The sequence below is a fragment of the Cottoperca gobio genome, chromosome 21, assembly GCF_900634415.1.
Source record: "Cottoperca gobio chromosome 21, fCotGob3.1, whole genome shotgun sequence".
Lineage (NCBI taxonomy): Eukaryota > Metazoa > Chordata > Actinopteri > Perciformes > Bovichtidae > Cottoperca > Cottoperca gobio.
In genome coordinates, this window is record NC_041375.1 from 23,656,948 (window position 1) to 23,678,834 (window position 21,887).

The window sequence follows — 21,887 nt, forward strand, 5'->3', positions numbered from 1 at the left end:
TTATCAAATCAGAGAAGCCGTGGAACATAGCCTGTTATAACAACATGTCTGGCATCGCAACATAAATCTACGGGATTCTCTGTGGGGTGTAATTGGCGTTTTAAATCGTTTGTGAATGCTGTAAAAACCAGTGTCTCCTTTTATTACAGGCTCTTTAACAACTAGACATAAAAACAATAGTTCACCTCATCTTTAACGGCAGGCCGTCACTTTATAATTGCAAATATGATCACCAGAAGTGATGAATTATGGATTTGAATCCTCCATTATTAGCTGTAGTACTGACAGTCTGGGAATACAGGCTGTCAGGAGGGTCTGACTCAGTTAAACATATGTCTGTGTACGCAGGCCTCTCTCCATCTCTCCACATGAGCGCTGGCATTTTCTGCAGCCGCTCTCAGGAGACCACGACTGACAGGCTCAGTCCTCAGAGAGAGCCCATCCCTGGAGCTCCCCCCCCACCCGCTGTGCTGGGCTGAGTTGGCATTTTAGGAAGTCTGCTCATGATGAATCGGAAACACAGAGAACTACTGCTAGCACTCAGCGCTAATACATCCAATTAGGCCCAGTGGGAGCCAGCTTAAAGACGGATGGTGCCGGGTCCAGGAAAACAAAAGGGGGATGGCTGTCTGCCAGAAAGTGCCTGCTGTCCTCCATGGACAACGTTAGCCCCTGATGAATAAAATAAGCTGCATCCTCATGTGCAGGCAGAGACAGGCTACAAGATGTCCTGGTGCATCGGGTCGCTTTACAAATAAAATGTATTTTGCGTTTATTTTCCATACAAATGATGTTTGGTGGAATACAGACAACAGAATGAACGTTCAGTCGCTGCAGCTCAAACTGTCTGCTGCCAGTTCGTTTCCTCTGACTTTAGCACGTTACCGATCCAAAGTGTCCAGAGTCTAACGTCCATGTCACAAAGGGAGCAGAGGAGTTTGACTTTGTCAGAGTCAGGGGATTTGAAAGGTGACAAGCTGGAGGTTAAGACTGAAAAAATCACGGCTGAAAGAAAGAGGAGGCGGAGAAAACAATATAGACAGAACCATAGAGAGAGAACAATGATTACACTGAGCTGCAGACAGAAGCCTGTAATAAAGGTCGCAGCATTGTGGAGCATCAATAAATACATCCACTGTGTGAATAACATGAAGAGTTCCTGTGATTACATACAGACAGTGAGCTCCCACACAGAGACACGCGGGGGAGTCCACACCGCTGTATAGGGTCCTATAGGGACGCTGAAGCATAACGTGTGCTGCATGCAACATGTACACATACACTGCAGCACACACACACACACACACACACACACACACACACACACACACACACACACACACACACACACACACACACTGCCTCCTTGTTGTAGTCATTTCTTCTTCCATTGGTCCTTCTCATGCTCTTTCTGCTCATCCCCAACTAAGAAAGTCACGTTTTAAATGTCCTGCTCTTACTTTCTAACGTGTCTTCTGGTCGTTGGTGTAAGCACTACTGTTCTGAGTGAGACCGGTAGTTTCATCCTTTATTTGGCTGCTACCTTTCTTCCCTCAGTGAAAGGAGAGTTTAAAAAAAAAAAAAAGCCCTGATGGATGCAACAGTGCAGCGTAGCTCGCACGCCGCTGAGGCCAAGATAAATCACTTCACTAACAGAGCGAGATAGAGAGATAGAAGGCTGGGTGGAGGACAGAGTGGTGCCGTTAGCCACAGGTGCCAATTGGCCAGGTCAAATATAATTACCACAAATAGAGGACAAACGCACACAGGCATGTGCACACACGGCACGGCACACAAACTGCAGCATTAGTGTGCGAGCTATCACTAAAAGGCTACAAATCACCGGCTGCTGAAAAGGTTTAGTAGTGTAACAAAAAAGCACTTCAGTTAAAGATGATGATGTAACTGTTATTTTACTCTCAGGGTTGAGACTCGCCAGCGTCGCAAGTACGGATCAATAACAAAAGAAACGTATACACAAGAAGCACTTAAACGCAAATGCATTCAAACCAACATATGTTTATGCTGCCGTGAGCTAAACTATGAGAGTCAGCATTTTACTGCATGTTTAAACAATTACAAACATCTCTGCATAACAACAACTACAGGCGTCAAGGTCTCACCTCCTGTGTTACTGAGACACCCATCACAGTACTGTAAATACCACCATTCTTCACTGTGTGTGTGTGTGTGTGTGTGTGTGTGTGTGTGCATGTGTGCATGTGTGTGTGTGCATGTGTGGCTGCAGATGAGCCGCTGTCAGCTATAAAACCATCCGAGTATATTCAGCTGTTATCAGTGCGTGAATGGATGTATGGCTGTATGTGAATGGGACGACCACACACACACACACACACACACTCACACACACACTGCAAGAGACGAGGAAAATGGCTCATTCAGTCAGCAGTACAATGATGAGGAGTGTGTTCAGACAAAGAGGAGAATGGCAGATGGGGCTTTTTCACGCAGCCTGAGCAGTGAGAGAGAGAGATGGACGGGGAGAGCAACAAAAGAAAGGGAAAAAGAAGTAGTTTGTGCAAAGCTGGAGCTGGGGGGTAATGTAGTACAAAGTAACACGTTACTGCAGCCACTGTACATGCCCCAGTACCCAATCCCCCGAGGATCTCATGCCGTTTTCTGTGATTATTGTGGCTCAAAATGGATGACTTTACAGCAGCTTTTCCAAGAAATGGTGTTAAAATGTGCGATTATATTGTAAATGTTGGAGTGTAATATCTATGCGAAGATGCTGTGATACTCCAGTTCCCCATGTTTGCATCAACAAGTCTTTAATCTGGATCAGCTGCAGACAGCAACACTGGGTGGGCACATTGGCACCAGGTTAAGCTGTTACATGTCGTGCATAAGTAAGAAGAAATGCTTTCCATCACTGTGGTCCAGGGTCAGAAGGTTCAATCCAGTTGAACTCACAAGAGTACGTCTGTGATGCGACACCATCAAGTCACATTCTCTCGTCTCAGTACACGACTGTTTACAACAGAACAATCAACAGAACTCTTGAGAAAAAATAACAAGGCTGATATTCCACCGGCAGAGACACAAACAGCAAAGCTCGTGCACCCCATTCATCAAACCTCTGAATATCTATCATCCAAAATAACTTTGATTTATCTTAATGCTGCTTCTGCTTCGAGAGAGCGAGTGTGTGTGTGTGTGTGTGTGTGTGTGTGTGTGTGTGTGTGTGTGTGTGTGTGTGTGTGTGTGTGTGTCTGTAAGTAGAACACGCAACAGTTAAACAAGCGCTCTTCTTGCAAAACTTTCCATCCTCTGTGTGACAATGTCAGCCTGTTTCTGGTCCTACTTTTTCCCCTGCCATACCACTGCTATAATTTCAGATCCTGCCACTCCCAGCCGCTCGTCCTGCAGCTGTCCCCCCCCCCCCCCCTCTGACCTCCCCTGCCCACCTGCTCCCACCTAACCATGACCCACTTCATTCCCTGCAGGACTGTCTGTTGTGCTTCTGCCTCACATTCCAGCCATTTCACCGGTCATGACCCTCCTTGATCCCCCATTAGATACGTTGCCTTATCTCCCCCGCCTGCCTGCTTTCGACCTTGAGCAAACTGAAACCTTTTACCGGCCTTGGATTTAAACCTTTGTTACTGAGTCTTTACTCTGTTTTATAAATCATTTGTTTTTCACTTATCCAATGTCCACTACCCTGTGTTAGCTGAAGTTACCTTCTTAATCTCCTGACTCGTGGTCACCAAGTGTCTCTTTTTGCTACGTGCTCGACTTCCTCCAGATGAGCTCAGGTTTCACGATGACGCACAGGTTGACATCTGTCGTATTCTGCAGCTCAGTTTTCCTTTGACTGCGGTGCATTTGAGAGATTGTATGAGTGAGCGAGAGGTGAGCAGACTGGATTAAAGAGTCCCCCCCCCTTTCTGGTGACCTTGAAGTCCACTCTTCTTATCGTTTCACCCCCCCGTGTGTTTTAAATAGGACTCTGGCCGCTTGCTCTGTTTTTCTCCCTGTGTCTGTATTTTCCTCTTGGCTTTGCTTCTCTCTTCCTGTTCCTGTGTGCCGCCCTCATCTTGCATATCTCACCTACATCTTATTAAATGCAATGGTTTCCCTCGCTTGTGTGTGTGTGTGTGTGTGTGTGTGTGTGTGTGTGTGTGTGTGTGTGTGTGTGTGTGTGTGTGTGTGTGTGTGTGTGTGTGTGTGTGCGCTCCTGTGTGGATTTAGTAGAAATAGCGAGCTGACTCATCAGGCAGCGCGCATATGAAAACTCATCTAGGCACCAACCCACACACAAATCACACAGAGCAGACTGCCCTCCATACACACACACCGACAGACAGACACAGAGTGGAAATAGCACCGAGACATTTTTATGCAAAACTAAAATAGACTTTGAAGGACGGAGGTGGCCGGCTCAGGATCCTGATTGAGTTCACTGATGAGATACAGAAGGTTGCACAAACAGCCAGTGAGCTTTTCTCCTCTCGCTCACCCTCGAGACGCAGATTTTCACAGGAATAACACTGAAGCTGGAGATGGCAGAGCTCTCTCTTTCTCTATGTGTCTTTGTAGCTCTCTCACACACTCACACACACACACACACACACACACACACACACACACACACACACACAGAGACATGCCTTCAGAGAAACTTCTCTGGCAGTGCAGGAGGTAGCTTCACACACTTTTTGTTTGTCCTCTGATTCAGACACAAACAAAAGCCAGAACATTTCTTTCTGTATTATGCAGAACTTCCATCACTAGAAACCCCCTCCCCCCCCCCAGCACAACAAATTAATTTCCTCCAGCGTGCAGATACCGCCCCACTCATTTGTCTGGTTCCATACGGACTTTAATGATTATAGGCGAGGTCTCACAGACATTAATCCTAGTTGAAGACAGATAATTACCTTCAATAGAGGACAAACCAGGTTCAAATTAATCCACTGCCAAAAGGCATAAAATGAAGAATAAAATGTACACGAGCTGCGTTCTGTAAACCAGCACTACATTCCCTCACGTGGCTCATTACTTTATTTGTGTAGTGGGACGCTGCAGTCACAGTATGTTGTTAACCACGAGTCACCATCTGCCTCATTATATCAGCACAACTGATCCGGCAACATGATACTACAAAAAGGTGCAGCCTGGTGTGCAGCGCTGCAGCCACAGCCCCCCCCCCCGCTGTTAGATGAAGAAGAAATATTGCACCATCTTTGAATTACACTATGCAACGTCCGTTTCTGATGACGCCGGCCAGCGTCGTTGCTGTTACATTCACACCGCACGCCCACTCTGTACAGACATGTACTTGTATTTCATCGTCGTAAAGTTGACATGTACTGAACACGTGTCTTTTCTACGCGAGGTCTTATAAATAAGAGCTTTGAGACCCACGATGACCTGCCAACCGTATCGCCGTGCAGAAGGAAGCATGCATCTACTCGTTGGCCGGTGTGGTTCAGTAGAAAGAAAATAGTCCCCACATGAAACACCTCACAACAAGGTGTGTAGATTATCAGGAGTAGCTGAGTCATGACTTCTGGAAAGAGACACTAGAGTGCCATCTAGTTCCATTACAGCGGAGAGAAGGCAGCCGCTCTGCGACTGGAAAGCCTGGAGCTTGATATATAGCTCCACAGGTGATGTAATGTAATGTAAAGCTCGTTCTTACACCTACACTGTGGATCTTCTTCCATTGTGTACTTTCCTAGTTTGCATCTTCAACATTATCTCTATATCAAATCGTATGAATGGCTCAGTTTGCGTTGCCTTTGACAGCCGGCGACTCGTAGCACGATCGTCCTGGATCACATGTTCCCCGAGTCGTGAAGTGTGCAGAACTCACGTCTCTGTGTTGTAGCTGGAGCACCTCTCCAGCGGGATCTTTAGGACTCGGTTGTTGAGCCCAACGAAGAGCGACCTGTCGCTGTGCAGGATCTGCAGGCTCAGGATTGGTTCTCGCACCCCCGCTGGGAGAAGCTCCATCTCCTCCAAGTAACAACCTTGTAGGCTCTTATTGGGCGTCGCCAGTGCCTTTAAGATGGTGCCGTATTCTGAAGGAAGGACGAGATACAGGAAAAGTAAGGTTACATATTCTGCTTAATATACGTGAGGTGTTCCTTTCTCCTCCTGTACTGACCTGTGCTGATGTACATGACGTGGTAGAGGGTGTCCATGCCCTGAACAATGTCCACGACTAGGTTGGAGAAGCGAACGTCATCCTGCATGACCAGCGGATCGACAGACTCCGGCTGGACCACGTCGTTCATCAGGTAGAGCCGCTGGGCGTCCTGCAGGCTGCGCTCCGTCAAACCCTCGTTGGGACCCTGGTCATTTATAGTCCCACACTGGAGAGGGGAGGAGACGGGGTGAGAGAGGGGAAGGCGTCAGAAGAAGAGTGCCTCAGAACCCCGCGTTTCCAACTCTTAGTCTCAGTATTTGCAACTTTTTGTGATTGCGATGAGACAGTGCAGGAGAATAAATGTGAAATGGCAGCTTTGTGAAAGCTTTGTTTGGTTTGCAGCTTCTGCTCATCTCGGGGACTTGAGATGAGAGACTGATTTGTTGCTAGACTCAATTTGTGGATGATGTTTGAAGCTGTAGATGGTTTTGGAAGTATAGCAATGATTTCTACATTGGGAGGAGGTATCTGATATCTTTATTATGTTTTGTGTCTCTTCAGGATCTTGCAGAGGAATCTGTCTAAAGTAGCTTTAGTGCTTCCAACTGTGCCGTGCAGCGCCGCGAGCTCTGGACACCAACAGGTGTTAGATACTATTTAGTATTTCTAAATAATGAAGTCATGTCGAGAGTCGGCCTGGTAGAGCAGACATGTTCCTGGGAGATAAAGTTCATTCCCACTGTAGTCAGATGGAAATTGATTTGTTGGGTGTTGGTGTCCTGCAGGGACTGAGCTGTGGACATGTTGCTGATTTAAATCAGAAGTCTGAAGGACAGAGGCTCCTGTATGAGACAAATGTGTGGCTCTGTGCTCTGTAAGAAGCACTGTTGCCTCTCACAGTACACGCGTTGTGTCAGTTACAAACACTGCTGCTGGATATTAACACAAAGTAGAATATTTGATCATGTTCTCATGACATTGGCTCCGACCTGTAATTGACTGGCACCATCTTACTTATCACCTCTAGTGAGGGCTCTTATTCATCTCCTCTTCTTCAACTGGTCTACTTACTGCATGTGTGTGTCGTGATGCTCTGGATGTAGTTTTTGCTGATGTTCATTGATGGTTGATATGCACAAGCGTTAGAGGCATGCTTTGTGATATTGTGCTGTGATTAACTGGAGGGTGAATCCTGTAAATACTCAAGTGCTTAAACTGACCTGGAAGTTGTGGATGGGGTTGGTCGTGGGAAGCCAGGTGGAGCGAGGGTTCTCCTGGGAGCGGAAAGGCCCGTTGAAGGCCTGGGTGATGGCGCTCAGGTTGAAGGCACATACCGCAGACGCTGCAATACTGTTGCTATGTAGTGAGACGGAGAGGGAGGACGAGGCAGCAGGGGGAGGAGAGCGAGAGAGAGAAAGATATTTCAACAATAATATTCATAATAGTTTACATGATGGCAGTGAATGTGAAGCTGTATCAGACATCAGCAGCGCCCAGCTGTGTAATAAAGCCAGTGTGTAATGTGTTCCATCCTCTTAATGGAAGTCCTATCATCTACACCTGCACTAAACAGGCGCTGCGCCGCTCACTGCAGGCTAAGCTATGCTATCAGCGCTGCACAGTGAATGGGGACAGCATTAGCTGAGGATATGGGAGGCAGTTGCACAGATTATGTGCAAACACACACACACACACACACACACACACACACACACGCCTCACATGTGTCACACACACGAGAGTAAACCCCGGCTAAACTGGCAGTGTGAGGAAAGTTATTATCGTGATGCTCTTTTTGCCATAATGGGCTGCAAGGTAATGAGTTTCTTAACGGCCTTCTACTGCTGACTGTTTTTTTTTTTTCTTCTTCTCCCCTTACACCCAGAACCACACCGCGACCTTTTACTGCGCCGTAAACAGCCTGCTGCCTTGGCACGGATTGTGGGAGGCTGATAAACCATCAGTTAGGAGATAGTGAGCGATAACGTTATAGTGAGAGAGCAAGAAGGAAACTATTGTAAGGACTTCATGCAGCTGTGTGAGGCGGCGGGTGAAGTATAAATCACTGAGCCACTTGGTAAATGGTTCTGGTGAGGCCTGACTGTTGGTCTGCTTTCACTTGCTTCACACTCCCTTTATTCTAACGGTCTTGTCTTAGCATGTGACGCTGTGTTTAATTACTCCTGCAGCGACAGTTATCCTTATTTTTAGGAATAAAATGTATAAATCGGGCTCTGAATGTGCGAACAAACCCGTGTGCATATAGAGAGGAGATAAACTGTTGGGTGTAGGTGCTGCTGGAGTGTTAATCATGACACAAAATGCATCAATCAGTAAAAAACTAAAAGTTTCTGAGCCTGCTTGAGACTTTTTTGAATGCTTCTGGTGTTTGTGCTTTTGAATACTACTTTGTCAGTCCAGTCCAGGAGTGTGAGGAAGCTAATGTGTGCTGTCATTACCGCAGGCTGAGGAAGTGCTGTGCAGCTCCAAATGAGCTCTGACTGAACAACAGGAGGAGACCAAACAGGCGGCTCATTGACAGACTCGCAGGCTGCAGAGGGGAACAGCCTCCAGACTTCTTGCAAAAAGACTTTTGTTTCTCCTTTTTTTTACTCAAAAGTTTTGTTGGAGACGAGAGTGACAGGGAGACAGAGAGTTTGAAGCGGAGTGAGTGCGGTGGTTAACCAGCAGTAACCAGACCCTGAGTGAAGGAAGCCGCAGGCGAGTGAGCTACAAGAAGTGAGCGGCAGTTTTCACACTCGCACACACTGTGTTGTGTTGCAGCTACAGCTTGTTTTGGAGTCTAACTCTAGCACAATGCATCCAGCCATAAGTTACAAGATCTGGACACCAAGATGGCGCTCATTCATCTCATCAGTCTGCAGCTCCCGCCTGCAAGTTCCCGTTCCCCCAAAGACTTTTAAATGGCTTTTCTCGGCGCTGAGGATAGTTCAACAAATATAAAACCTCCATGGATCAGAAATTCCTAATTGAAAGATTGATAATTGAGCTTGTTTGCAGTTTTACGGTCGTCTCTCTTATTATGGAGGTCTATGGCCGTAGTTCCCGACCTTCTTCCTTAAGGGACCCCGTTTCTACCATTGAGTAAACTGACAAACTGTGAGTGACAATAACAATAACAACTGATAAACCTTACAATAAACCTTACAATTAACTTTACAATAAATCCAAAGAGTGACGCAATAACTGCAGACAGTTAGTGTAACTGTAATGAGTGAATATTGCATCAGAGGCACTTTGAACACCATCTGTCTGTATTATTATTATTATTATTATGTTTTATTTGAACAATCATACACACTTAACAGGCTTCTTTTTTGACCCCCCCGGGTTGGGAACCACTGGTCTTTGGGGGGAAAGTGTTTGTTTTGGGCTGCAGGAGGATTTCTGGCTGCATGACGAACTTGGCAGCAAGAGTGAGCGGCGGCGCAGCATCCAGCTCTTATTATACATCCACGGTCGCAGCACATAATGCCAAGAGAACAGAGTGCAATGAAGCACTGAGAGAACTACAGTCTATCGCACTAATGGCTGCAACCCATATGTTTTCAGTCGGCTTAAAAGCCGGGGAAAGTGATTGAAAAGCTGTTTGACATCTGCCGTGCTGTGTGCTGCCACTGCGGCGTTGCTCTCCGAGGCCCTGCATCACGATGATCACTTTCATTATGAGGGAAGCTCCTTCCTCGATGATTCATCTCATCCCAACAGCCTGAGCCCGTCTTCTGAAATGCTTCTTGATTTCACGTCTTGTTTTACACAATTCATCACCGTTCAAACCCTTTGGCCCGCTTCACGTGCCGTGTTGGAAGCCAGCGTCTCCGGCTCAGGTACAACGTTTAAATGCTGCATGACTGCATCTGTAATAATAATAATAATAATAATAATAATAATCCTGCAGTGCGTATCTTTATGCAACACTTTCTTATTCTCAGGGATATTCTCTATTCTTGTTGTCAACATATCCCGTGTGTGTGTGTGTGTGTGTGTGTGTGTGTGTGTGTGTGTGTGTGTGACCCCGTCCCTCTGGGCCATAGAGCTCCATTGTTGTCCAAAAGCTATTTAAAACACATCAGTGAGCCACACTGTTGCACTGACATGTTCCTCCATTACCATGAAATGAACACACACTGTCGTTTATTTTGAGTCAATCCCCCCGAACATCGTCCCGCTGCGACAAACACTCATCAGAGCTCCGAATGTGGAGTAATCTACAGCTGGAAATAGTCCCTTACAGATGCACTGTTTCCTGTGAGCAGCTGATATTATTTACCTTTTATTCTGTTGTAAACATTCATGTGTTCAGTAGGTTCACAAGAGTTGTCCACAATAAGAAACATATAGAACAAGGCCTGACTGAGCCAGCGCTGCAGATCACAGGACAGACGTGTGGCACAGTTCAAACTCAGAGATGCTAGAAGGGTAATGAACTCAGCCTGGCTGTTGGAGCCACATTGGGTCCAGGTGAGAGCAGCAGGGAGTCTGTCTGAACAACACGAGCGGCTGATCTCAGTCCGCAGTCTTATCTTCTCATCCCCGAGACGTTGCTGTTCACGACCTCCCTTTTGGTTGTTACGACCACATGATCTGTCCCAGTCTTTGTTATTCAGTGGCTTTCTGTGCAGTTGTATTCTTACATTATCGTGTGTTCAGCTCGGTTTGTCCGACTGTCGGCAGACTTACAGAAAAACCGCTGACCTGATTTTCATGAAACTTGGTGCAAGGGTGTAAAATGGGGCCACAAGAAGAACTCATTACATTTTAGAGCAGATCCCAATCACAGAGCGGACACAAGCCTCGTGTGTCACTTTCGTAAACAATGCGAGATATTGCTTTCCTGATGCATTCACGTGGTGTCAGAAAAATGGGAAAAATGAGTTCCCGACTGGGAAAACTCACCTGAACGCAGTTTAAACGCAATAAAATACAATGATGCATCGTATATGTACTGTACACATCGATGCAGAGAGTCCATCTGAAACCTGGTTCTATGTGAAAAAAGAAACGCTAAAACTACATTAAGGCCAATGTTTCAACCTCAGTGAATACCTGCATCGCAGCAGAAAAGCAAAAGGGCCCACTCAGCAGAGCTTCACGGCTGCAGGGACTAGAGATTGGGAAGGATTATCTATACATATTCGTATACTGCACAACAATAGAGAAGCAACAGCTTTGGCCCAGAACAGTCACATTCAGACCGAGTCAGCAACACCTACACGACACTATAAAGCAGCTTCACGAGCATCCAGGTGTTGGAACCGTTGTGAGTGTGCAGTTCACCGAGCAGAGCCATGAGAGGGAACGTGCGCTCACGTCGGTGCTTCTCTAACGTGACCTATTTTCATTTCTGATCAAATGTAAAGTGACTTTAAGTGAGGGGAACCAAGCGGTGCACATAGTGGGTTTAATTCTAAATAAAAGCAACGTGTGACAGGAATGATGAAGCAGCAGGTTTTGTATTCACATCAGGTCGTCACCGACGGCACACAGTTCATTTCAAGGAACGAGAAGATCAGTCCAGTTCTTGCTTTTTAGTTTTGCCCTAACCTCGTTCTCAGCTGACACACACACACGTTTGCTAGGAGCATTAAAAGTAATGTGAAATGTGAAATGTGAGGATTTTAAAGTCACTTCACAACGTCATTTCCATCCCTAACATGAAGATGGAGCAACAATAAATCACTTATCATAAGTGTGTCCAATCATTTTTACTACTAATCAATTAATGGACGACACTGGTCGTCCTCCTCCCGCCCCCGGCCTCTCAGACGCCGCGCCCTCTCAGAGCTGCTGAAGTGGAGGGGTCAGTGAAGTCACCCAGAGATAGATAAGGAGGCTCATAATTATTTAGTAATGGCAGGTTAGACACCTCAGCAGGAGGAAGTCTCCGCTGCCCCCGACAGAAGGACCCTGCCAATAAGGACCTGGAGTTAATTAAAAGAGCGGGCCGTGCTCGGAGGTCTTAAGTGTCCTTATTCTGATGGAATGTTAAAACCCTCTGCGCTCCGCCAGCGCCGACTGCTGCACGTCTTCATAACATTAAGACAGCATGATTTCCTTGACACGAGAGGATTATTACTTCACTGATTGGTCTGTTTGACGAACTGATTAAAAGGGCACTCGTCTAATTTCAAAATCAGTTTAGAATTCATGAGAAGCAGCGCGAGTGAGAAACGCTTTCTAACATCTCGTGGATGAGCTCTTCAGAGTCTCGCTTAGTTTTACCACTTTAACTACAAAAGGAGCGTCGGGGGGGGGCTGCTTTGATTTTGATTACGGCTGCAACAAGTGATTATTTATTAAACATTAATCTGCTGAATATTCTCTAGATGAATCGTTAAAATTAGTTCTTCATTACATTCTATATTTATACTCTTCTGTATTTGCTCTTATTGTATTTCTCCTGCTGTGGTTATGTCCGCACTATCACACACCAGAGCTAATTCCTAATGTAAAACCAGATTCTGATACTTGAGAAGCATTTTCTGACATTTCTGCCTTTATTATTATTATTATGTATTTTTCCATCGATCGGCAAATAAAATAATGTTCGTCAGCTTCACAGAATCCGAGGGTTTTAAACTTAAAACCATCAAATCCTCACATCTGACCGTCTGGAATGATTTGTGTTTTGTCCTGTCGACCAATAATCTGAAGACAACATTCACACGATGGCGTCCTGGTCCTTTGCAGAGTATTCAGACCTGTCCCACGTCGGGGGCAGACAGAGGGGATAAGTACTCTGCTCCGACTCGTCCTGCTCTGTTTTACAGCCTCAAACTCCTGGGAGCAGCTGTGAGCCTGTTCAATGTAGGCCAGACAGATGGAGACAGTGTGTGTGGTGATTACATTAACATATCCAACCCCGACGAGGGACGAGGGTTTGGAGGGAGGACCGGAGAGCAGCTTCAGAAAGGACGGGCGAGGAAGGAGGAGACAAAAGGACGACGGACAAAAGCTTGGAGCTCAATGATTTTTCTCATTACCTCTTCTCATTCACCCCCCCCTCTCCCCTCCCTCACCCCCCCCTCTCCCTGGCTTTTATTTTCTTTTGTCGCCTTACAGTTCCTCCCTCTCTCTGTCCTAAAGATGGCTGCAGGCTGATGGAAAGCAGCCATGTGGTGGTGAGTCCCAGCAGCTTAACAGGTGAGAGAGCAGAAGGTGAGCATCCAACGTCTCCCCCGACAACACACACACACGCACGCACACGTACGCACGCACGCAATCTTTGGAACAGTCTTCTGCAATCACATGTTCGCCCTCCATCGACACTTTAAAGACGTACATATTCTCAAAGGCCTTATTTTTACAAATTGTTTTAGATGTGAGCACATATTATATTATGTGCAGTTTAATTAGTGCAGCACTTTAAATGTGCATATAATATAAATAAACTTAACTCCACTTTAGGAAATAACCACAATTACGTTGGTTCTGCTTCCTTCCTCTCACTTGTTTTCTAACGAGGTAGTGAAGGTGAAGGAAGACAGCATCTTTTAATGTGCCGTTCTCATATTGTGCCACAGATTCTGCAGAAGGATTGATCATCTAACGCTCAGACAGAAAGGAAATGTTGTACTATTGCATAATATACTGAATATAAAAGTATACTAGTTGATGATAAACAATAAGTACACTCTCATGTGCAGAAATGCTTAACCGCAACATCTTTGTTGACGTCTCTCTCTGCACGCTGATGTCGCACAGACTCACAGCGCAGAGGAGAAGCCTCCATCTTTAACTCACCATCAACAGCACAGAAACAGCTCTAATGTCCACACTTTGGCTCTCTAATGAAGTGTGTGACACCCCCACCTGGAGCAATCAGACGCCAGAAGGAGCTGTGTGCGTCCCACTGATCATTAGCGTCAGCAGCGAGGCTCCTGGGAAACTTTCTGTAAAGGTGAAAACTTTAGTGATGAAATGTGAGTTCTGAAAGAAGTTTCAGTGTGTTGGTGTCACTGCTCATATTAATATTCTGGTTGGTGTTGAACAGCTGCAGCTTGTTTGTGTGGGTTTGTTCATCCTCTCTGTTCAGCAGTGAGAGTTGTGTTGGGGAATAGTGATGGCATTATAACAACGTTGCTCTCTACCAGCTCTGTACGTCTCTAAAGGAACACTTCACCATTTGTATATCAGTGACTCAGCTGGTGTTACCTTGAACACTTTTCGCCTCCACGATCAACGCAGAATCCAAAAACCAAGGAAAGTTTGGATGAAAGGAAGTACACGGGGTTTAACAGGAGAAAAACTTTATTGAGTCTGTTTGAGGACGGACGAGGAGCGAGAGTCAGTGTGTGAGGATGTTCTGATGTTGCTCTCCGCTCAGCGTGGTTCAAGGTAACAGAAGGTGAGGAAGTGAGAAACAAATGATCCTTCTGTGTGGCAACAAACTACAGACTCAAGATGAACTCTTCTAAAAGTGTTTCATCCACATTCACTGACATCATTTAATTAAACGTTGGACTTCTTTGTACAACATCATTCTAGCTTGAAGACGTTTTCTGCTAAATCCTAATGAGTTGTAATTATATGCAGGATGTAGACACTGTGTCCGGTTACTGGTCACACTTATCTCAACCCTTTAAGTGTGTAATTGCAGCTTTGTGTTATAGTATTGCTCCCAAAGGCGTAATAATAAAAGGTGAAAGTAGCTTTTTAAATAAGTAATAAGATGCTTTTGAGAAAAGTGTTGACAAATCATGTGTTTGATATAATTACCGCGAGGAGGGATCTGTACTCGGGTCGAATACTGAGATCTTTGTACAACCAGGAAGTTCAATCTACTTCCTTTTTACAGGAAACATCCTCCTGGAACCCAACACTGAATAAGTATGTAAAGATGTACTAAAGCAAAGACACAACCCTCTTCCCTTCCAGTTCACAGTTCAGCTGTGTCTCTAATTATACTTTAAATAATCTGTTCACAAGATGCAGGTGCCAACAGACCTCCACCTGCGAAGAAGAGCAGCGTGGTGGAGTGTCGCGTGCAGGAGGAGCTCTGATGTTACAACTGTGCTTCAAACATGGAGCCAACAAAGTGTAATCCACAAGTCTGTACGTCTGTCTGTCTGTGAAGTTATGTGCAGAGCTACAACACGTGTGCGTGCACTTACACATTAGTGGTGAAGATGCCGTAGATGAGGTCTTGCTCGGGCAGGTAGAAGGTGCTCTGCAGCTCGTTGTAGTAGAAGGGGATCTCCCCGGAGCGCGAGCAGTTGAGCCTCGCCTTCATGAACGTGGTCCAGGTGTCCTCCAGGAGAAATCTCCCGCCGATGTCGTTCTTGCAGACTCGCGCCACGCGGGAGTAGACGGTCTTGCCGCAGTCGTGTTCCACCGCGTTCTCCCTCAGGAAGAAGAAGGTGAAGAGGCCGATGTCGTAGGCCGAGATGAAGTGGGGCTCTGCGGCGCAGCGAGGAGAGAGAGAGGGCGGCGATCATTACACGGAAATGTTTGCAGCATTCATCTTCTAGATGATGTTTCTTTGAACCCTGCACTCATTTATTGATCGCAATCAAAAGCTTTAACATTCTGCTAAGAAGCTCTGAAGAGCCTCAACATGTGTACGTGAGGAGAGGCTGCAGAGCAGGAGGAGAGCAGATGAAACATGGACACCAATAAATCTGTGAGATGTTTTGATGCTAAATCCACGGAGCCTGTTTAACTGGACGTCTTTTACTGCGCGGGCTGACACATGATTAATTTTCCTCCCTGCTGCGCGGGTCATCACGTGCAGCAGAGAAACACTTTGAATGAGATGTTACTGTCGTCGCTGAATACTCCGACACCGCTGTGCAGCGAAGGAGCTTAAACCCGTCAGTCCACATCAGTCTTGCGTCCGACACGTGGCGGCGGATTCAACGTCTACACTTTTTGGAGGTTCCACATAAAAGTCTTTGTAACGGCTTAAAGGATCAAACTTCTTCAAATCACATTTCTCTGCTTCACTTTTTTTTGTATCTAATCACGCAGGTCGTTTCTGCTTCATGTGCAGACGCAGAGGAATGTGTTCACAGCCTTTAAACATTACATTTAAACAAGCAGAACAAGTCCTGCTCACTGGAGAAGAACATGTTCATAGAAGGTTTCACTGGAGATACTGAGTGAAGCAACCCTGTAATATATAAATAATAAATATATAAAGAACAATATAAAGCATCGCTGTTCAGATGTTACGCTTTCAGATCATTCTGCCTAGTTTTTAGTATTTTAAACTATTTTAAAACACAGTGACGTCTGTTACCTGTTGAAGCCAATTTGAGAATATTAATAATAAGATTTCACATAATTAATACATTTTAAAGCTCAATAATGTCACTAGTTATAGATTCATTCATTCTCCATCCCGCTGGTTATAGAACTGAATAATCAGCTTTTAACCAATATGCTTCTTAAAGAACGCTGCAGTGTTGTGCCTCCTCACTGAGCGGACTGCGACTCCAACACTCAAGTTTTATTTCCGACAGACTTTTCTTCTTCCAGGCGAGTTTGAAGACGAGATGAAAATACTCCAGCGGGACACATTTATCATAAGTGATGTCACACACGACTCGCACGAGCACAAACATCACTGGAGGAATAAACCTTCATTTGCACACACACACACACACACACACACACACACACACACACACACACACACAGGAGATGACCTGTTAACAGCCATAATGGAATGTGTCTCAGGGGCTCGAGAGGCTTTTTATAAGAGAATAAGATTTACAAGCCGAAGCAGGAAGAGACAGTGCACACAGCGGCTGCAGAACATGAGTCCACTTCACATTTATAGTAAAAACACAAGGTCTGGAGCGACTGCATGAAGAAAGCACCTGTGTATTAACAATAAGTGTGTGAGACGGCCAGTAATCGTAGTTTTACTGCAAGAACAGGGCGTCACTGTCAGATCGTCACTGCACAATGATCCCAATAAAGATATAATGGAGATCTGTAGAACGTTTGAATCAGTTAAATTCATCCTTAGTATCGTGCGTTTTGTCTCATTTCTTTATAGTGTGGAGGGACGGAGAGAGTCAGCTATATAATGTGTGTATTATTATTGTTTAAGTTATATTTTTGGGCTTTTTATACCTTTATGATAGAGAGAAGTGCGATGGCTCTAAAGCATTAACAAATATAGTATTAAAGACATTAAACTTCATTGTTATCATTAGTATTGTGCATGAAACCCAAAGGTATCATTTGATGTTTATATCCGTCACAAAACCAAACTGAACTTCACATTCAGGAAGTTAATTGGTGCTAACGAGCTCGCAGATGAACAAGTGAGTCATGTGGGGTCACTGACGATTACTGTAAATGAGGCTGAAGAGAAGCGTCAGAGAGACGCCATGTGAAGGAGTGGATGGTGTTTTCATGAGGGGTAGTGTGTGTGTGTGTGTACAGCCGCTGCTGTGTTTACATACCTGTGTTCAGGCATACTGTACGTGTGTAAGGCAAAGGGCAGGTGGAGCCGACAGATTCTGCATAATATTACTGAAGCTGCGTGGGTGCAAATGTGACGAGTCTCTCCAGCACCCTGCAGAGCGGTAAACAGATTGTTCAATACGGCCGGCTGGTTAGGTGCTGGATCATGTGACGGCGCTTTAGATCAAACGCAGATACAGTTAAAGAGCAAGGCTGTTTAATATTCACAAACACCGTTCACAAATACAAAATGGGCTCTGCCTTGTAGCTCGGTTACGTTCAGACGGGACGGATGGGTTGATGTATAAAAAATAAGGATAGGAGAAAAGGTCCTTTCTGCCTGGATCTCATGTTCACTGTCAACTCTTTCTGCTGGCACTGCACAGACAGCGCGTGCATACAAAGAGCAGGACAGACGTTCTGTGTCCCGTGTGCTGCTAGTTTAAAAGGTAATAATGGTTGTGTTCAAAATCAAGGCTGAAAAGTCGACTGGTTTGCAGCTCGTTTGCTCCGTGCTGTCAGCTGCAGGTGAAGGATGTCGGGCTTTTGAAAAGAACAGGATCAAAATGTAAAAGCAATTAAAACCACAAGGAAGGAAATATTAAAAAGCTTTTATTGTAGCTACTCAATCGTTAAAAAGCCAAAACTAATAACAATAAAAAGCCCTGACGTGGACCTACAAGGTTTAAAACATCTCGACAACAGAGGCTTTAAAGATATGTCCTTCCTCGTGGTTACATTGTTGCCTGGATCCCCCTGTTTACAATCTTAAGATGATTTCACTGTCCACTCTATAGCACCTTGTGCCATTCAGATGCATTATGGGAAGCAGTTGGTCGGCACTTGGCAGGCGACCAATCCAATAAGGGAACAGATTGATTAGATCCAGGACCCCTTCTTGCCTTTGCTTCTCCTGAATTGGAGAGGCTTAGAGCTGGAAATGAGATTTTCATTCACACCCCAAATCCACCGGGAACTCAACTCTATAACCCTCACAGACGCTCGCTCTGCTTCACGGCAGCACGAACGCACGTCGCTGGAGTGTCGTGCAACATGTGTGTCGGGCTGTGTGTGCAGCCAGCTGTGGTTAGGCTGATGAGGACACTATCCGCTTTGCTGCTCATCTTCTTCCTCCCACATATTTTCTCTTTGTGTGTGACGATTATCAAACACACACATAACTTGGACACATGTGGAGGCACATGCAGCTTGCATACAGTGTAAATACACATATACACACCTGCATACACACTCGTGCAGACACAGGCAGAGAGCCTGCGTGGTGTGAAGCATGCTGTGTGTTGTAATTTCACCCTCTCCCTGCCGTGAGGAATAATTACATCGCTCACTGGCTCCTCAGTATATCTTCTCTGCCTCCCTCTCATCCCTCCTTTCTCACCACACACACACACACACACACACACACACACTCAATCTTTCCACTCCTACTTCTCCAGTTCTGTCTCCCCGACTCTCACAAATCTTTCACAACCTTCTTCTCCTCACAATACAGAATATGTGTTTGTTACTTCTAGTGCTGATGTTGAGTTGATTAAAACATTAGTCATGAGAGGGAAAGTTAATTCCTTTGCTTCTGTGATGCAGAACGTGAATTTGACCTTTTCTCTCAGAACCATGAATGGCCAAAATGACTCCAGTAATCTGACAGTTTGTGCACAGCAGGCGCTACATGCCTCCTGCAGGAGGTCCATCTACATTTCTGCAGGATGTGTGTGAAAGGATTTCTGCTGCGGCGTGTTCAGGTAGAAAAGTCTCTGCGTCAGCAGCAGGGAGATTATTGACACCGACACCGGCAGGATTGAGAGTATTTCATGTTCACCGCCATTCTGTAAATCCTACCAATACCTTTGCTTAACCTGGACTGTGTGTTCACACAACTTCAAATCCAAACAGTCTTTGTAATCCTGTGAAACCCCCTCTGTCAGATTGAGCTGTGCTGTAACAGGAAGAGTTACACAAACACTCGTCACCTCTGCCGCTCCGGGCAGGTCGAGGAAAATGTTTAAAGTCGAAGCGGGAATTTTTCCCCCGAGATTGTTTGATACAATTTCAATTTTGTGTGGATTTGGAAACAAGAGTTGAAACCTGATCAGATTACTAATTCTGTGAGATTCTCACATCCGATACAGAACAGACAGAACACTGAGGAAACAAAGCTGGAACGTATTTCTGCAGATTTGACAGAACTTTGAATATATGTTGGTTCAAACAAACACGATGGACTCTGAGAACCAGTGATGGCTGTTATGAGACACAGAAATTCGGATTTGCTCGCTAAGCTACTGTACCGTTGAGCCATTTCGAGTTGTACTGTGCCGTCCGGAGAGGTGGCATACCGCCCAGGCTGCGGTATATGACGGGGTCACGTCCAGAGAAGTCGATGACAGTGGCGGCGTACAACTCTCCGCTCTCTGTCACCACTGCCGTGGAGTTGTGACGAGGGTCGTATGGGCAGCGCGCCACACCGTTCACCCGCTCCAGCACGCTGCTCATGTTGCCCACCTGAGGGAGAGCGTCACAGAGGGGGGAAGAGAGGGAGAGCGTCACAGAGGGGGGAGAGAGAGGGAGAGCGTCACAGAGGGGGAGAGAGAGACAGCGTCACAGAGAGAGGGAGAGCGTCACAGAGGGGGGAAGAGAGGGAGAGCGTCACAGAGGGGGAGAGAGAGGCAGCGTCACAGAGGGGGAGAGAGAGAGAGCGTCACAGAGAGAGAGTGAGAACGTCACAGAGGGGGAGAGGGAGAGCGTCATAGAGGAGGAGAGAAAGGGAGAGCGTCACAGAGGGAGAGAGGGAGAACATCACAGAGGGGGAGAGAGAGGGAGAGCGTCACAGAGAGGGAGAGCGTCACAGAGGGGGAGAGAAAGGGGAGAGCGTCACAGAGGGAGAGAGGGAGAACGTCACAGAGGGGGAGAGAGAGGGAGAGCGTCAAAGAGGGGGAGAGAGAGAGCATCACAGAAGGGGAGAGAGAGGGAGAGCATCACAGAGGGGGAGAGAGAGAGAACGTCACAGAGGGGGAGAGAGAGTGAGAGCGTCACAGAGGGGGAGAGAGAGAAAGCGTCACAGAGGGGGGGAGAGAGAGAGCGTCACAAAGGGGGAGAGAGGGAGAACGTCAAAGAGAGGGAGAGCGTCACAGAGGGGGAGAGAGAGAGCGTCACAGAGAGAGAGAGCGTCACAGAGGGAGAGAGAGATGGAAAACGTCACAGAGGGGGAGAGAGAGAGAGCGTCACAGAGGGAGAGAGAGAGGGAGAACGTCACAGAGGGGGAGAGAGAGGGAGAACGTCACAGAGGGGGAGAGAGAGGGAGAACGTCACAGAAGGGGAGAGAGAGGGAGAGCATCACAGAGGGGGAGGGAGAGGGAGAGCGTCACAGAGGGAGAGAGAGAGGGAGAGCGTCACAGAGGGGGAGAGAGGGAGAACGTCACAGAGGGAGAGACAGAGGGAGATAGAGAGCGTCACAGAGGGAGAGAGAGGGAGAGCGTCACAGAGGGGCGATAGAGGGAGAGTGTCACAGAGGGGAACAGAGAGGGAGAGCGTCACAGAAGGGGAGAGAGAGGGAGAGCGTCACAGAGGGAGAGAGAGGGAGAGCGGCACAGAGGGGAGAGAGATGGAGAGCGTCACAGAGGGGGAGAGAGAGAGAGGGAGAGCATCACAGAGGGGAGGGAGAGCATCACAGAGGGGGAGATAGAGGGAGAGCGTCACAGAGGGGGAGAGAGAGGGAGAGCGTCACAGAGGGGGAGAGAGAGTGAGAGCGTCACAGAGGGGGAGAGAGAGAAAGCGTCACAGAAGGGGGGAGAGAGAGAGCGTCACAAAGGGGGAGAGAGGGAGAACGTCAAAGAGAGGGAGAGCGTCACAGAGGGGGAGAGAGAGAGCGTCATAGAGAGAGAGAGCGTCACAGAGAGAGAGCGTCACAGAGGGAGAGAGAGATGGAAAACGTCACAGAGGGGGAGAGAGAGAGAGAGCGTCACAGAGGGAGAGAGAGAGAGGGAGAACGTCACAGAGGGGGAGAGAGAGGGAGAACGTCACAGAGGGGGGAGAGAGAGGGAGAACGTCACAGAGGGGGAGAGAGAGGGAGAGCATCACAGAGGGGGCGGGAGAGGGAGAGCGTCACAGAGGGAGAGAGAGAGGGAGAGCGTCACAGAGGGGGAGAGAGGGAGAACGTCACAGAGGGAGAGACAGAGGGAGATAGAGAGCGTCACAGAGGGAGAGAGAGGGAGAGCGTCACAGAGGGGCGATAGAGGGAGAGTGTCACAGAGGGGAACAGAGAGGGAGAGCGTCACAGAAGGGGAGAGAGAGGGAGAGCGTCACAGAGGGA

The 21,887-nt window shown here is 46.8% G+C and overlaps 1 protein-coding gene across 1 annotated transcript in view; it reads right to left on the reverse strand.

The window, feature by feature from the left end:
• The window catches only part of sema5ba (sema domain, seven thrombospondin repeats (type 1 and type 1-like), transmembrane domain (TM) and short cytoplasmic domain, (semaphorin) 5Ba), an 81,128-nt gene that overhangs the window by 33,450 nt on the left and 25,791 nt on the right, over nt 1-21,887 (reverse strand). Inside the window, exons 5-9 of the mRNA XM_029459313.1 lie at nt 19,867-20,080; nt 15,253-15,538; nt 7,339-7,474; nt 6,137-6,344; nt 5,843-6,050 (exon numbers count right to left, since the gene is read on the reverse strand). Of these exons, the coding sequence (XP_029315173.1) occupies nt 5,843-6,050; nt 6,137-6,344; nt 7,339-7,474; nt 15,253-15,538; nt 19,867-20,080 (1,052 nt within the window). The remainder of the gene's footprint in view (nt 1-5,842; nt 6,051-6,136; nt 6,345-7,338; nt 7,475-15,252; nt 15,539-19,866; nt 20,081-21,887) is intronic.